At 34.2% G+C, this 16,580-nt stretch overlaps 1 protein-coding gene across 2 annotated transcripts in view; it reads right to left on the bottom strand.

Moving 5' to 3' along the window:
* The window catches only part of CHD2 (chromodomain helicase DNA binding protein 2), a 137,593-nt gene extending 133,062 nt beyond the window's left edge, over window positions 1-4,531 (bottom strand). Inside the window, exons 1-2 of one of the 2 annotated variants that reach the window (XM_049852652.1) lie at window positions 3,946-4,531; window positions 3,471-3,601 (exon numbers count right to left, since the gene is read on the bottom strand). In XM_049852652.1, coding sequence (XP_049708609.1) covers window positions 3,471-3,532 — 62 coding nt within the window. In that variant the 5' untranslated portion in view covers window positions 3,533-3,601; window positions 3,946-4,531. The remainder of the gene's footprint in view (window positions 1-3,470; window positions 3,602-3,945) is intronic. The other variant, XM_049852651.1, reaches the window with a different exon arrangement.
* Between the last annotated feature and the right edge of the window lie 12,049 nt (window positions 4,532-16,580).

The raw sequence follows: 16,580 nt of genomic DNA, 5'->3' as shown, positions 1-16,580 counted from the left end.
GAAAGAAAAAAAAATTGAATATCAGAAAACGAAAAATGTAAAATCTGGCATGTCTATTTGAAGGTTTCCGATTAAGGCCTTTTTCCTTTTCCCCCAAAAGCGGAAGCCGCTTCTAAATGAGGAAAAACATTCCCAGAAACGCGCAAAGTAAAACAGACAGAGTACAGGGTGTGGACTGCAAAACAAGGGCGGACAGCACTGCCGAGAGCGACATCGGTCATGAAAGCTGCCGCCCATCGGAAAGCCCCAAGCAGCGTTCCCGGCCTCCCGCCTTCTCCCCTCCCACGCCCCACCCTGGCCCGCCCCCTCCCCCCCAGGGCCGCCCACTAAGTCAAGGGAAAGAGGAAGCTCCCGAGCCGCGCACGCGGCCGAACGTCACTGCGCTCACCCCTCCCCACGACGAGCCGCCTGACGTCACGGGGCGGGCCTGCCGGAGAGCCGCCGCCGCTGACCCTGCTGTTACCAAGCTCGCGCACAGCCAATCAGCGCGCGGCGCCGGCGCCGGCCGGCCTTTGAACTCCGCACGGCAACTTCCTGCTGTTTGGCGAGTACACAGTGCAATGCAGTATGTCTGTCAGCGCTGCGGCACAAAGGAACAGCCATTTTGTGACTGAGCTGGACCTGCACCAAGATGCCAGGGGCTCACAGAGCTGCTGCCTGCGCTAACTACCGACCTGTCCTTTATTTCTGCACCAGAGTGCCAAAGAAGGGGTGAGAAAGTAAAAAAAGAGGTTCTTGGTATGGCAGGTTTCCACTCCTTTTCAGTCTTCCCCAAAATCCCGGTTTTTAAGGTTTAGGAGTCATAAAATGGCTGCCACATAAACTGCCTGTTCCAGTCCAAAAGCAACTGCATATGCCATTTCTAATCATCCCCAGGCTTTCAGAATAACTGCTAAATGCCTAATAAAAAGCAGATTTTGCCAGCACTTCAGGTTATCAAAATAACTGGCTCCAAGGCAGACGACTTGCGGGCAGATTTAATAAACTGTTTCATTTCTTAGGATAAATCGTAAATGTAGCGCCCCAGAACACACAGCAGTCTTTGTGCGCACAGTTCCATCAACATTCTTATCTCCTGTTACCATTCTTTGACATTACAGATGTTATCCCCAAACTGCACATTATTTAGATCATGTATATGTGGTATAGACTTCTCTACATCTACCTCCCTTTGAGATACTTAGAAATTTTACAGGTAACAGATATTTTTAAAATATTCTTGAAAGTGAGCTTTTAATCTTCAAAGTGTAACATTAAGTATTGACTACAAGAGCACAGGAATACAAACTTACATAATCACCATTAAGTACTGCACTATTTCCAAAAACAGGAATATAACCAGATTTACACGAACTTACACTCGATTCTTCCAGACCCTAAAGTAATTCTCAGACCAAAGTTTCTGTGACCTACAAACTCCTTTTCTCTCCTGTGGCTCAGGCTGCAAACATCATTTCTGTAGTATTCCCTAAGCACTATACTCTCTTCCACAGAAACTAGGTCCTTGTGGAAACTGATAGGGAACCAAGTACTAGTTACCAGTACTGTCCTCTTCATCTCACTGGAAATCTCTACTGTATTCACCTTTACAATTTTGAAAGGAAGTTATGTCATAATTATGTGCTTGTATTAAAGAATGCAATTTAGGGTAATAGTAATTTAAAAGTAACTCCATCTTCTCTTCAAGGAGTCTCATTTTTTGTACATTCATCAGGTATATGATTCAAAGTATAACTGACAAAACTTAAAGTACAGTTCATGCTTCTTTTTCAGTTGTTATCCCATTGCCAGAAGGCAAATGCATGACATCTTCCACATATTTTTCCAGGTGAGAGTAAAAGTATTGAAAGAAAAAAAAAACCTAAAACAGCTTGACTTTTAGAATTAGAAAGCATAGTCTGATCAGTGATGTTAACCACAACCTTGCATAAGAAAGCCAAAACCCATGTGAGACTATGCAAATCATATACTCAAGGGAGTAAGAGTTTTAGTTACTGAGTCTTTAATAATGTGTCTAATATACCTATGGTTTCCTAGTTCTTCAAATGGTCCTTACTTTCCAGAGAAATCAGTTTAGGATTAGTACAGAAGTTTTCTGTCCTAAATATAACCTAGGAAATTACATGAGCTCAGATCAAAAGGTTATCAGTCCAAACTGTGACAAGTCGATTTGCAAAAGAATTTGGGAATATATTTTTAAAAGAACCAAAATATCCTGAAATATAATAAATCATAAATAAAATTTGACATTTGTAATAAACGAACCATGTCCAAAAGTTTCAAATTCACTAGCCTAGTAGTAAAAGTCTATTACCTATAGAAAATTATAAAGTAAAAGCAAAATTGGTAAGAAAAATCACATAACCAATCACATCCTCATTAACTGCATGATTTAAAATTTGTAACACTACATAAAAACATACATCAAGAAATTCATTCGTGTATTTTTTTAATTATTATACAGGGAACAAACAACATCTTAGTGGCTTTTTTGTTTATTCACTAACAAGGTACTGCAAGGAATGTGAAACAAATCATGATTTAAACAAACAGTACATTTATAAGCTTCATAAGATAAAGCATTCCAGACGACTGTCGAAATAAATCAATTAATTTTAAAGCACCTACAACTAATACGTAAGGGTAAAATATATCTACCAACCAGCAAGCACTGCCAGAATATAAGCATACAAATGCAAACCTTAAAACATCTTAAATGTAAAAATATACAACTGTAAGCATAATCACAGTAACCAACACAAAACAGTGTATTAACAGTATTCCAGAATGTCTGTGATCACAGGTTTGATTTTGATTTCATAAATACAGAAACTGTAACCATCAAGTAAACGTTTTGATAAATCATATCAAAATACCTTAAAATGTCAAGTGTATCCGAAGAAATATAGAGTCAAATAAAAATGTAAACTGAGAGGCATCAGTCAAAGGGTCCTTTTTGCAATTTCACTTTAAAATGTATATTTTTTCATTCATATAACTTTCTCAAATGTCTATTTACTATAATTTACTACTACAAGGCTTCTCTATGGCCCTCACTTACAAGTTTGGGTATCCTGATTCTTCAAAGAAAAAATCTGCCTTGTATGTAAAATGGTGCAATGCAGCAATGGCTAAACCGACAAGGTCATTTTTCAGCAGCACAAAAAGCCTAAAAACTGAAATTTATTGACAGAAAAACGGTAGTTTACAGGAAAGGCCCCTTTGGATAAAGGTACCTTACCTTTTGACTGCTGTGAGAGGCCTTAAGTCACAACTCAACTTTCATAAATTGCTACCAAAAAATTAGGGTGTGGCATATTAGCAATCTCAAGGTCACGCTTTAAAAAACGAATCCAAATTAGTGAAATACTTAAAATAAAACAGACAGCAATCGTGTCTGTCAAGGTAAACAGTGAAAGCTGAGGTTTCCCCAAAAAAAATAAAAAAGGAAGAAAGTTGATAGTTCATACCTCGATACATTGCTGTGTAGCGAACTGTCCTCCTCTTGGCTTTTGTCCTTATTTCTCATCATCTTTTAATTCTTAAATATTAAGGGGGAGGGGGAATCTGTTTGCTTTGAAGTCCTGTGCCCAGGTATTTACTGTCAAAAGTTGAAAGAAAGGTAAGGTCCCGGCTTCTATCGTTGGTTTTTATTACCAGGAACAAAGTCCTGACGATGTAAGGATATTGTTATAACATAACAACGGCAAGCACCAAAAAATAAAGTATTTCAATTTTTTCCTTTAAAAAAAAATATATATATATAAAAGCCGAACAGGGGCAGCATCAGTATCGATAAAGAAAGTTTCTCAAAGTAACACACTGGATACAAATAACAATCTCTGTATCTTATTGCGTCATCCAGGAATTTCTCATATTTACAGAAAATAAGGCAAACTTAAACATTTAAATCTTTAAAATTATCACTAATGGTCATGAACTTACCTGATCCATGTAGTAGGTCCAATGCGAGAGTCCTATCTAGTAGAAAAATATCTGATCCCAAATAATTAAAAATAAAGGCAAAATCCTCCGTTAAAAAACGAAAAATAAATAAAATAGTACTCAAATATGTTAACAGGTCAAAAAAAAACACGCAAGAATTAATACTAAAACGGGTCCGGAAGAAAAAAAACCTCATTAGGAGAGCGCACAAAAATGGAGGTGCGCCATGGCTTCTAAGCTGGAAAAAACAACGACCTGGGCTCTCAGTACGGCTGCTTCTTTCCAACAAGGCACGAAAAGAAAGCTCCTAAAAGCTGCTTTTCTCCCTAAAAAAGGTCGGAATTGACCCCAGTAAGTCACTAGGAGAGGCAGGGGGCTGCGGGGGCCCCCTGAGGCTGCCCGAAAGTTAGGGAAAGTTGCGTAAAGTGAGACGAAGGCAGGGAGCAGAGCGCGCTCTCTCTAAGGCACAGCCGCCATCTAGAGCCTCCTTCCCAGCTCTGAGAGCTCTGCCTTTGATTGACACTCTCTACATTTACCCCACAACTCAGGTGATGTACCATAGACCCACCCCTTCATCTCCACCAAAAAAAAAAAAAAAGATCCTCCATCCCAAGGAGCCTAAGGACCCCCACCCCCACACCTCCTTGCCCCTCCAGACCACCCCATCAGAGGGAGGGGGAGGGCTTCTTAACCCCCTCTGGCTCAAACACCCTTTCTAAGCCAGAGAGAAATGTAATTTGTTCCTTTTGTTTAAAGATCTGCTAAATATTTCAGTCCTTGAGCTAAAATAACTTCCTTTCTGGACAGGAAGTGGTGTTTTATCAAGCCATTTTGAAAAAAGGATAATTCTTAGAGAACCCAAAGCTTAGCTTATGTACTAATCTTTTTAAAAATTGCCCCCCCATGGGTAAAATAGTTTCTAAACAAAAGCAAAACATCAATTTCATTAATTAAATTTAAGACTTGCCTTCTTTATGATGTATAAAAATCAAATAAAGACAAAACTTAGGGGGGAATTTTCCATCCCAACTGGAAGAAAGGGGTAACTTTTACAACTCAAGAGCGCCTCCCTAGTGTTCAGATGCATCAGAGCAAAAATTAATCCAACCAGTTTTTACTCCAAGAATCTCACCATTTTTCTTTTTACTTCCACAAAATTATTTAACCCATTATATAACCTTGGAAACTTTATCAAAAAAAAATTGTCATAACCACAATATATTTACTTCCCACCCGGATTCAGGCAAAACAAACTTATTCAAATTCAAGAATACAGACCTACCATGGTCACCTTTAAATCACAAACCCAAGAAACTCAACCCCCAAAACCAACATACATATCCCAAACTTTCCCTCAAATTTCAGCTTTCAATTCTAAGTATACGTCCGTTTCAACAATGGTAAATAGCTCAGATCAGGTGGCAAGTTATCAAAGTAAGTATCACAGAGCAAATTCTACTTAAAATCAAAACCATGAGATCTATGGAAACAAAATTATGCCAAAAGCAAGCATTCAATACCCTTTCCTTCACCAAATACTTCAAACAGGTAAACGAACACACCCCAAAAAAATCCAATCTTTCTTTCTTATTCAACATATAATCTGCCATACTATGTCCTTCCCTCACTGAGGAACTCCATGCTAGATTAAACCCAACGAAAACAACCATGTTAAAACTAGGTAAATATAAAACCCGTAATCAAACCTCCAACTCAATTCTGTACACTCTGCATCAAGATAGTTTTTGTATCAAAATCAGAATCCAGAATTCCACTTCTGAATCCATACAAAGACCAAACAGTTCAACTGAGTCAATGAGAACAAATACTGCACACGTATTGATCATGGATGTGTACGCTACGGTATTTGACATTTATCACAAACACAGTATGATTAAATATTTCTAACAAAAAAAAATTGAAGCTTAACTATAACCTTGGTCTCTATATAATGAGGCCACATAATCAAACTTTCATTTGGTCTATGGACATAAAGGGCTACCCTTTTTTACAATGGTTATTGAAACTGATTCAAGATTAGCAATAAATGAAATCTGGTATTCACCTGGTGTTTGAAATTATAACAAATAATCTATGGCATGATGTCATTCACTTAATCTGAATTCTCAACTGTACAGAATAAGAAACATGTAAGAAAATAATTGTATTTCATATTTACTTAATAAATTTATAAATGTTACCACCACCAATATTTTAAGTCCTTTTATGCATATTCTAAGGACTCTTCCCTATAAATCCAACACATCTCCTAAGGTTAACCATTAAGACAAGAGAAGGCATCAGTTTAAATATTCAGATCAACACACCCCATTGCAAAGTATTTATTTATAAAATTAAAGAGCATTGGTAACAGGAACCTTTTCTATCAATGCAAAAATAACTCAAGAGAAATATTGTATCACTCGTCCTAAACTGTGGGGCAAAAGGCATTTGGTATTAAGAGTTCATTGAAATCTCATGACATACTGAAGATTCTATTATTACCCATTGGTTAAGTTGTTTTGCCAAGGTGTTTCAAGAAAACACAAATGAAATAACATTTCAGCCAAATGACTATCTCAAAGCACAAATAAATCTTCACAACTTTGTGAACGAAGACAAAACATCTTTCCAGTACACCACTTCCATTTTACCAGCTTTATTCAATATACTTTACTGTTAGGCAACTGTAAAGGTCGAAGTGTTATTAAGGCCATAATTGAACGTTTAATGAAATGGATTTTTAAAAAAAACAGCCCAAACTGAGAAATTTTAAAGTGTTAGAAATTTTATTAAAGGTAACAATCCATAAGGTCATACTCATACAAAAACTGCAAAAAAAATTCCAGGCATACAAACTGTTATGTATATTAATATGCCATCTTTCTTCTCCAAATGTCAAAAATGTCCTTGTAAATGGTACAAAAGTCTTTAGAAAGTCAAATCCATTGTCCATTTGTGTTGGGTAAGAAACCTATTATCTTCATTCATTTCATGGAATCCATGTTAAAAGAACCCTGTCTTGGTTGTGTATTATCACAGCACTCTTGTATTAATCCATTTTTCCTCAATTCCCCATAGTAGACTGCCATCTTGATTTCTGAGAGGGAGGGTCCATTTGAGACTCTTCAAGCTGACTGGGTGCTTGATGAAAAAATCAGAAGAAAAAAAAATGCTGTTGGAATACCAATGATCCTTCAAACAGAGAACATCCACCCACCTTGAAGATACCCTTACCATGCACAAAGCTTTAAATTTGCAGCAGCTTTAGTCTACAAAACTTTGTATTCTAGAAAAGTTGTATGCACTGAACTCAAGGGCTGACTTAGTTATAACTTCTCAATAGTAAGAATCAAGGAAAGACTATACAGTAGCAAAGTTCAGTCACAGACACATTTGTATCCATAAAAAAAGTGGCAGTCAGGAGTCAAATTTTTAGTCTTTAACACTAACATTGTTATATCGTCTATATGAAAAGTAAAAACAAAAATCAAAGTTCAAAACTTCTCCAAAGCTAAATCACAGCAACCGTGAAGACTCGAAATCTCAGTGCAGAAAGAATCGCCAAGCTTCTTCAAAGAAAACTAAATATAGAAAAGAATCTTAAGGGATAAAAAAAACTCAAGCAGTGGATCATAGCATAGTTTTCCAGTCTAACAGATGTTAATTAACTTTACTTAAAAAATGCAAATAGCCAATATAGATACCATCATTTTTAAGGATACATCTGAGAATGCAGGAAATATGCAGCCACCAGGAAAAAAAAAAAACATCAAAAATACAAACTATCCGCCCAGCTTATTGAAGATTTGCCATAAAACGCTGTTTTCAAATAAGACTCTCACTGCAAAATTATCAAGTGATCCTCACCAAAAAAAAAAAAAAAAACTTTACTTAAATAATTTAAATTGAACAGAGAAGTGGGAAGTTGGGTAATTTTATTGAAATAAATGATCCTGATTCATCATGACCAAATGTTAACTGCAAGAACAGGTCTTAAACTTTGGTCTTCACTAGATATTTTGCAGCTCTCCAACTAAATTTATGTAAATACAGTCAGGGTGACTGACTTGGAAGAAATTAAATATAAGGGTATTTTTGGTTATTAGGTAATTTCCTTGTCTCCTAGACTGTAATTAAGATACGCTGTCTATTACTCACAATACAAAAATCTATTTAAACTATTTGGTTAACCAAGAGACACTGCCACCCATACAAAAAAAAGTTGACCAGAAAGGAGTGTCACATCAATGTCAAAAAACAAGGTATTTCTCCTTTGTAAATGCGCCTATTTCTCTACAATCTTAAAAGAGGAATTGAATACCTCATTCACTTCTATCAGTAAAATATCTCCCATTTGAATTCATTCTTTAAAATTAAGAGCCTTACATTTCTAGATGCATGAAAGAAAAAGCCCTTCATTCTACTCTTGAACCGTTGATTAGAAGACAATCTCTCCCCATACTGTTAAAATGCAACTAAAATAAAGCTTTAAAGCTTAATCTCTAAATGTAGTTGGTCATGAAAACACTATTATGATGAACACTAACACTAAAAAATGCACTGATATAAAGTCACAATCAATTCAATAGCTAGAAATACAATTTATCCAATTTGGCATATTAAATGATAAACTCAATGCTTTATACTCTTCTGCAATGGGTCCAGAGGTAAAATTTATCCAGGGCATTCTTTTTTTAACCATAATTTTAAAAAATTTAAAGAAAATCTAACATTATTTAAATTATTTCAAAATTACTCAATAAAATGCACTAGTTTTAAAACAAATGCATTAGTTTATGTGACAATGGAGATTAGAAAATATTACAGCAAGTTGGTTATGCTATCATATTCACTCAGCACATACTTCAAATGTTTTTAAACAGTAATAAAGAATGCCACAAGAGAAAGATTAAAAAGTCATGATAAATCTGTACTCCTTCAAAGCTAAAGGTGAGAACTTAAAGGTCATGTATCAAAGCACCTTAAAGAGAAAAAGGTAAGGGGGTTAGGAGTTTATTGTCATGGAATTCTGAAGTCTTATAAAGCTAAATTCACAAATAAGTTATATTAAAAAATAAAACAAATCAGACATGCATTTTGAGTCTAAAGGTTTTCTTGATGAAACGAAATCTCCCTACTAGTTCCTCATCTATACAATGGAAACACTAGTAGTACCTACCTCTTGGGGTTGCATTGAGGACTAAGTGAGTTAGTACATTTACAGTACTCACAATAGCACCACCTTGTATATAAAGACCTCAACAACTATTATTCCAATATAACACAGAGGAACGTAACCAAAGTATTTGGGGACCTAGAAGCTACCCTTACACAACCAAGATAATTTATATTCCAACAGTAAGGAAATCTCTGAAGAACACATAGGGTCAATTATTTAAATTATTAAACACTTTCTGGTTTGAAAACAAATTAGTCTTGCATCAAAATAAAACCAGTATCTAATACCTAATGGGGTAGGGTTTAGATGTCAAAACTCCACTCCTCTCTTTACTAACTTGTGAGTTACTGTACACATACTGAAGAGATGATGCTTTTGATCTAGGATTCCATCGTCAGAAAGACTAACTACATCATTTACATATTTCACATATAAGTTTCAAGCTCATAATATGGAGGCTAAGAGAATTTTTCCACTGTAACAATCGCTAGTTTATACTTCCTTTTTAATGAAAATGGCTTGCTCTAAATAACCAATTCCCAAAGGCAATGTTAAAGCTTCTATGAAAACATGATGAGTAACAGCTACCTCTTAAAATCTCCCAAAACTGTACACCCAGAAGTTAAGAACATAAAATTGAACTTGGAGGTCTTTAAATTCTACTTCGGTAAATTTGTTCCAAAACACTGGAACATTATAAATTTACTCGTTCATTGAAATGCAAGCGATTTCATCATATGGATTCGGTTTAAGAAAGATTCCTCTAAGTAAACAAGGTCACTGCCTCTACTTCTCTGCAAGTTTGTCCCATTTTTAATAAACAAAAAAAGCCCACTGCTGTCGAGTCGATTCTGACTCATAACAACCCTCTATAGGGCAGAGAAGAACTGCCCTGTAGAGTTTCCAAGGAGCGCCTGGTGGATTCGAACTGCCAATCTTTTGGTTAGCAGCCATAGCATTCAACCACTACACCACCAGGGTTTCCATTTTTAATAGCAAAGAAAAATGTGGGGAATGGGAGAGAGTAAACGAAAAAGGAATTATTAATGATTCTTAATTTCAAAAATGAGTGGCTCTAATACAGCTACTATCATTATCGATGTCATTTATATTATTTTAAAACTCAAACACTTGTTAGAAAACCAAAGTGACAAAAAAAGTACAAAACTACAATCTAGAGAACAAGTTAATTCTTCCCATCATGTATTTAAGGCTCTTAGTGTTTATAACTTGATTTCCATCTTCTTTGTATTGCTCTTTAAATTTTATAACATTTATGCAAGAAAGTTCTAAAAAGTAAATTCATGTATTTTGCCTTATTACCAAAAAAAGCTTGAATCCTGAATAAAATGTGCATTAACAAATCTGGGTCCTAAATAAAGATGGTCCTAAAAACTAACTACATGATTATTTGAAAACAATCAGCCAGCTCTTAATCGCCAAGAACAAGGTCAACTGCAGTAACTAAGAAATCATCTTCTTTAAGGTTTTACAAATCCAATCATCCCAATTGTTCTTATTCATTTAAAACTTAACTACATGTGCATGTTAAGAGATTGAGAGTTATAGTTTATCACCTTTAATTTTTATTGAGTCAAAGTTTTGGCTTTCAGGCATACCTAAAAATTAATATTTAAAGCATTAAAACTTATGTTTTAATAATCAACTTCACTATTTTTTTCAATTAAATCTAAATACCAGATTTACATTTAATGCATTTATACAACAAATCAAAAATTATTTATTGAGCACCCATTATGTGCAACGCAATTAGTCTCTTCAAAAAAGAATCAATTAGACACGAGGCTAATAATTGTACTATATTAGGAAAGTTGTCATCTCTGCCCTCACGTACCCCCCACTAAAAAACAAACACAAAAAGAATTTCACTATTTTGTAGGCCCTATTAGCCTACGGGCATTATTATTATGCCTTTTATACATGGAAGCTGAAAATGTAGTAAAAAATAAAAAATTATCCTCTAGAATTGAGATTCCCAAATGTAATTCAAAAGAATTATTCTTATAAAACAGCTAGCATGTAATTCTATACCATACCTAAAAAGTTACATTAATAAATGCTTTTGGAGAATTCGTCCAAATTCATTTACATAGCCTTCTCATCAACTGTCTTCCACAATTTCAGTCGAAAGTTAGAAAAATTAGTCCACAGTAGTGGTAACCAAGTCTTCTAATATCAAAGCCCAGCCCTCATGTCAATCAGGCTGAAGGATTTTTTGTTAGGGTTTTAAGTTTAAGAAAACTTCACAATTACTTAATTAAAAGAAATGACTAATTACTACACTAAAATTCACTAAAAAGTATGTTCAATTACCAAAAGAGAAAGCAAGGGCTTCTGAGTTCTACAAAGGTAGGGAAAAGTTGACAAGAAGGGTGGATATAAGACAAAGGTTGGCAAGCTTTCCTTAAAGGACCAGACAGTAAATATTTTAGTCTTTGTGGCCATTTGGTACAACTCCTCTCAACTCTGCCACTGTAATGGCAAAGTAGCCACAGACAACACCTAAGCAAATAGGCATGGCTGTATTCCAATAAAACTTTATTTACAAAAATAGGAAGTAGTTTGCCAACACCCAGTTAGATCTAGGATCAAGTGTTAGGAGCATGTTCACATGTGGGTTTATCTGCATTTCAACTTTGCCAGAGTTTAAAAATGAAGGCAGAAAATAACAAGTTAAAGTAAACTAATAAGCAAAATTTTAATAATAAGCTTTACAACCAAACTAATGTTGATTTATCTTTGTACTGTTTGAGCTTTACTAAATTCCTTTGTATTTTTACAATTTTGACTCAATTACTCAGAATGTTCAGTCATATCTGAAACTAAAAAACATTAAAAAAGTAAATTAAACTTACTAAATGCTTCCAACGTCTACTAGTTTGTACAGGTCCTTTAGAGAATTCAGTCCCAGGATTCACGTTTCTGTAGACAGCAAAAATATAATTTTATGTATAGAAAAAGACAAAAATAGATTAAATGCCATGATTTATACCAAAATATCTTATATTGACCACTCACTGGCAGACCAAGATATATTTATAAACAATAGTCCAAACAGAAGATCACTGTATATCACTCCTAACAATTCACAACTACTTCGTCTATTAGTCTTTCATCTAATCTACTTTCAAGACTTCTAAAGAAAACTCCTATTACTTGCCTTCAAGACATTTTTTCCCCATTCCTTAATTCTGCACTATTTCACATTACCCAGTGCTGTATCTCACATTATTTGTACTTTAATCAAGTTTTCTAAAATAAGATACCATAAAGGAACCTTAGGCAACATTTCAAACTATTTTTACTGATTATTGTATTGATCTATAAAACTAAAGCATGAATCAGTTCCAATCCTTCCAGAAATACATACCTGTTACTAAAAATAATATATCCACACTTTTCAATACTAGGGCTTAAATACTCCATAAACTAAACATGGAAAGTAGTGTTTCCTACATCCTTCATTCAAATACAGGTATTTACTTTATCAGTAACCCCTGCTCCCAAGAATGATACAACATTGACAGTAATATGCAGACTTACCAAAAAAAAGCTGCTTAAAAGTTCAATGAAAATGTACTGATTGAAGGTTTTTAAGAGGCTAAAGAGCACAACAAATTTAGAATTTATTAAAATTATGCCACCCAAATGCTATTCCTCGACTGGGTTTCAAATTATAGAGCAATTCCCTGATTATCTCACCATATCTAAATTCCTTTAAGCATTCTGATAATCATAATCAAGAAATGGCAAAGATATGCTTCAAAACTGCCTGTAAGAATATAGTAAGGTGCTAAAATATCTTCCCAGCAAGTTAGCAAACCAAACAATTTTAAAAGAAACATAGATTTTTTTAATTTATTTTTATACTTCCATATTAAATCTGACCATATGAGAGAATTTTGTGAACAAAGACAAATCTTACATCAACCAAGTAAAATAAACGGATTTAGTCCCTAAGAGCAGAGAACGGTGGAACTGACTTGTGAAATTTTCATGAAGAAAATGTCTAAGGTAATCCCTCACACTGATGTAACAATATGATACTTATTAATAACGTGGCACAATCAGTTCAAACCCACCTAGAGGCACCTGGGAAGAAAGGCCTAGAGGTCTGCTCCTGAAAGAACTCTATGGAGTGTAGTTGTCCAATGACATACACGGGTCGTCGTTAAGTCAGATCTACCTGACAGTAACTGGTTTGGTTTTTGGTAGCAATGTAAGTACGTGCCTCTGGGTTCTGACTCCACCAGGAAGAGAAAAAGGACTTGAATCTCACTTTGCACCACCACAGAAATTACTGACACCAATATCATCTATCATTTCATAGCCTCTCCTTCCCAAAAGGTGACAGTTTGAAACAGTACTTTGGCTTCACTGGGAGGGGGGTGTACGAAGGGGACTAATTTTCAGCTTAAACTGTCAACAAAAATGAGTATTTTGCTCATATTCCTACCTATACATAATCTTTGGCAAAACTGCTTTCTGACTTAATAATAAACTGTAGAAATAACCATCTTTCTTGCTGGTCCATTTACAATAAAAAAAACCAAGAAGCACTTCAGTCAATTCTTGTATTATCATTACTGGCCTGTTTGCTTTTTAGCGTACTTGGTTTTGTTATGTTTTAAAATCCTTATAACAGTATTTTTATTAAAAATAAAATCTGAGAGCATTATGAAATATAAATCTACAAAAATAAGGTAGTGAAAAAGTCATTGACATTAATAAGAAACCTAAGCTATACTCACAAACCATTAAAGTTACACAAAATGTAACTAGTTTGATATTCTAAAATGATTACTATGTCATAAATAGTAAAGATATAATTGCTTCTTTGGGAGATACTCATCTCAAACAAATGACTTAGTTTCAAAGGATAAAGGAATGTTTTCCAAAGCACAGACCTCCCTAGCTTTACATTATGTGTAAACCAAAACTTAATCAAATTATTGTAGAAAACATACTATTTGCATGTTATCCACGCAATTAAGTCACATACATTATCCTTCATTTGTAATAAGAGGTTCAAATGTATTGAAAGTTAAATTGTAAAAGTCACTTCATTCAAAAGTTTGCACTGAACCACTCAATCTAGAAGGGGAAGGTAGCTGATAAAATGAGGACATTTATCTTTAAATGTAGAAATTTCCTAAAGGAAACTGAATACATCAGGCTTGCAAAATATAAAACCACTTGTTTACAAATCTTGATGGACAACTGCAAATGTTAGATAAAAATACTTTAAACTTTTTTTAGATTTTTTTTTTTATTGGTTAGAAAAAATGCAAACAATGCTTTTATTGCAATTTCTGTATCTTAATTTTTGTTTAAAGTCTATTTCGTACTTTAACTGCTTTATTAAGATAAATTTTGTAACATGTGAATTTATATTATCTTTTACTATTTTGGAATGCCTAAGAATCCGTAAGTCTGGTATAATACCTTGATCCGTCTTATATTATTTCAAGAGTTTCACCATAGAAACATATCTGAATTGTGATGCAAAAATTACACAGACCACTCTCCAGTTCATATAAAAGAATCAGGTACCCCTTAGAATTTTTTTCCTCCCAATTTAAGAGCTGAAAGGGATTTAAGACATTGGAAATCCCTTACACAAATTAGGAGACTAAAGTCTAAAAAAAAAAAAAAAAAAGTCTAGAGAGCATAAAATGTCATGATTACTAATTTAAATCAGAACCTAGGTCTCCTGACTTTCTATTATATCACACATCTCTCATTCAGGTAGAAGATGGAGCTATCCTCAATTTCTCCCCTTAAACCTCTCTTCATGAATGAGGAGAACAAGTATGTTAATTGGTTATTTATACCCCAAATTTCAAAATAATCAAGAAACAATTCTGTACAAACTCAACTTGAAAGAAAATTTATATTTGAAATTATTTATTTCATACTCTGGACTGTGTCATAGATTATTTAAACCTTTTCATTAACTGTGGGAATAGCTTCTTTCATTTCTTCAGCACTTCGGGCAATTTTTTAAAAAACATGTAGCTACTACCAGAATGACAAAATGCAATCCAAACCAATTACCAACTCGGTCACGTGATTTTCATAATTCAAGAATTAGCTCAAAATTTTAAAAAAACTTAAGTATTTGTGACTTTGGTTCTTAAGCATAAAAATGTGAGGTAAACTAAGTAATAATTAACCTTTCTCATGAAACTGTCATCTAAAATAACATGGTATCTACATTTACGTTTGTCCTCATTTGCTAGCCAATCAATTTTGTCCATTAGAACTTTTGTCCATTACACAAGTTTGGCTCAAGTAGTATTTTAAATATCATATATCAGGAATGCTGTATTCTATTAAGAGTGTGGATTAATATAGAAGTGATTATATATCATTCAGAAGATTTTTACTAAAATTACTCATTCTGGGGTAAAAAAGAAAAATCTTCACGTAACATTTCTAACCTTCTTTAGCCTTTTATTTTTCCTTTTTCATGAATCATATACCTTTGGTAGGCCACTATAAATTCATTGCCAATGTATACTTACACTTATATTACGCACCACATAGATTTGTTTTAAGGGCCTCAATTCTCAATTTTTATGACAGTGCCACCCCAAACACACCCGAATGCCAACCTGATACGCTATCATTTGTATACCCAAACCCATTGCCGTCGAGTTGATTTTGACTCAGAGCAACCCTATGGGACAGAACAGTACTGCCCCATAGGGTTTCGTACAGGAAACCCTAATCTTGGCATTTTGAAAAGCATGGGATGATGGATGTTTCGACTTTGCGTATCTTTAAAACACTATAGATAGCTGAAAAGCCTAACATTTAATTTTCTTTTGCACACTAAAACACAATTTGATCACACTGTAAAAGGGTTAAAAAGAAAAATATAAGCCAAATCAAAGGCGAAAAAATATTCCCTTTTTCACCTATTTAATCAATGCAATAAGCCAACACAGATTGATGAGATTTTCACTTTAGTTTCCACATAAATTTAAAGAAAGAAGGTAAACTTGTCCTCCTCTTAATTAGTTGTTTGGCTATTTTTTAAATTTCCCAATATATTCCTTATTACATATTTCCTCTGCCCAAACAGTAAATACAGCTTGAAGTAAATTTCTACATTCAGCGTTAAGAATAAAGAGTATTTCTTTAAAAATATCTATGAACATATTTTCTTATTCACGTTATCTAGCTTTAAGAAATCAAAAAATTGTATAGTAGGCATATTGGGCACAAGTCCTATTTTCCTTTTATGCTTTACAATTACGAAGCTATAGTCTTTTTAGACGCATTATTCTGGTTTCCAGAAAGATAGCTCATTTTTGTACCTGTTTGAAAACAAACTCATGAAAACCGATAAAATGAATATTCTGAACCTATTAAATTACTACGACATAAATGTTTTAAGATTTTGAAATCCAAGTCTTTTAGGAAG

The sequence above is a fragment of the Elephas maximus genome, chromosome 13 (genome assembly GCF_024166365.1).
Source record: "Elephas maximus indicus isolate mEleMax1 chromosome 13, mEleMax1 primary haplotype, whole genome shotgun sequence".
Taxonomy (NCBI): domain Eukaryota; kingdom Metazoa; phylum Chordata; class Mammalia; order Proboscidea; family Elephantidae; genus Elephas; species Elephas maximus.
This window is presented reverse-complemented; position numbering and strand designations above follow the sequence as displayed.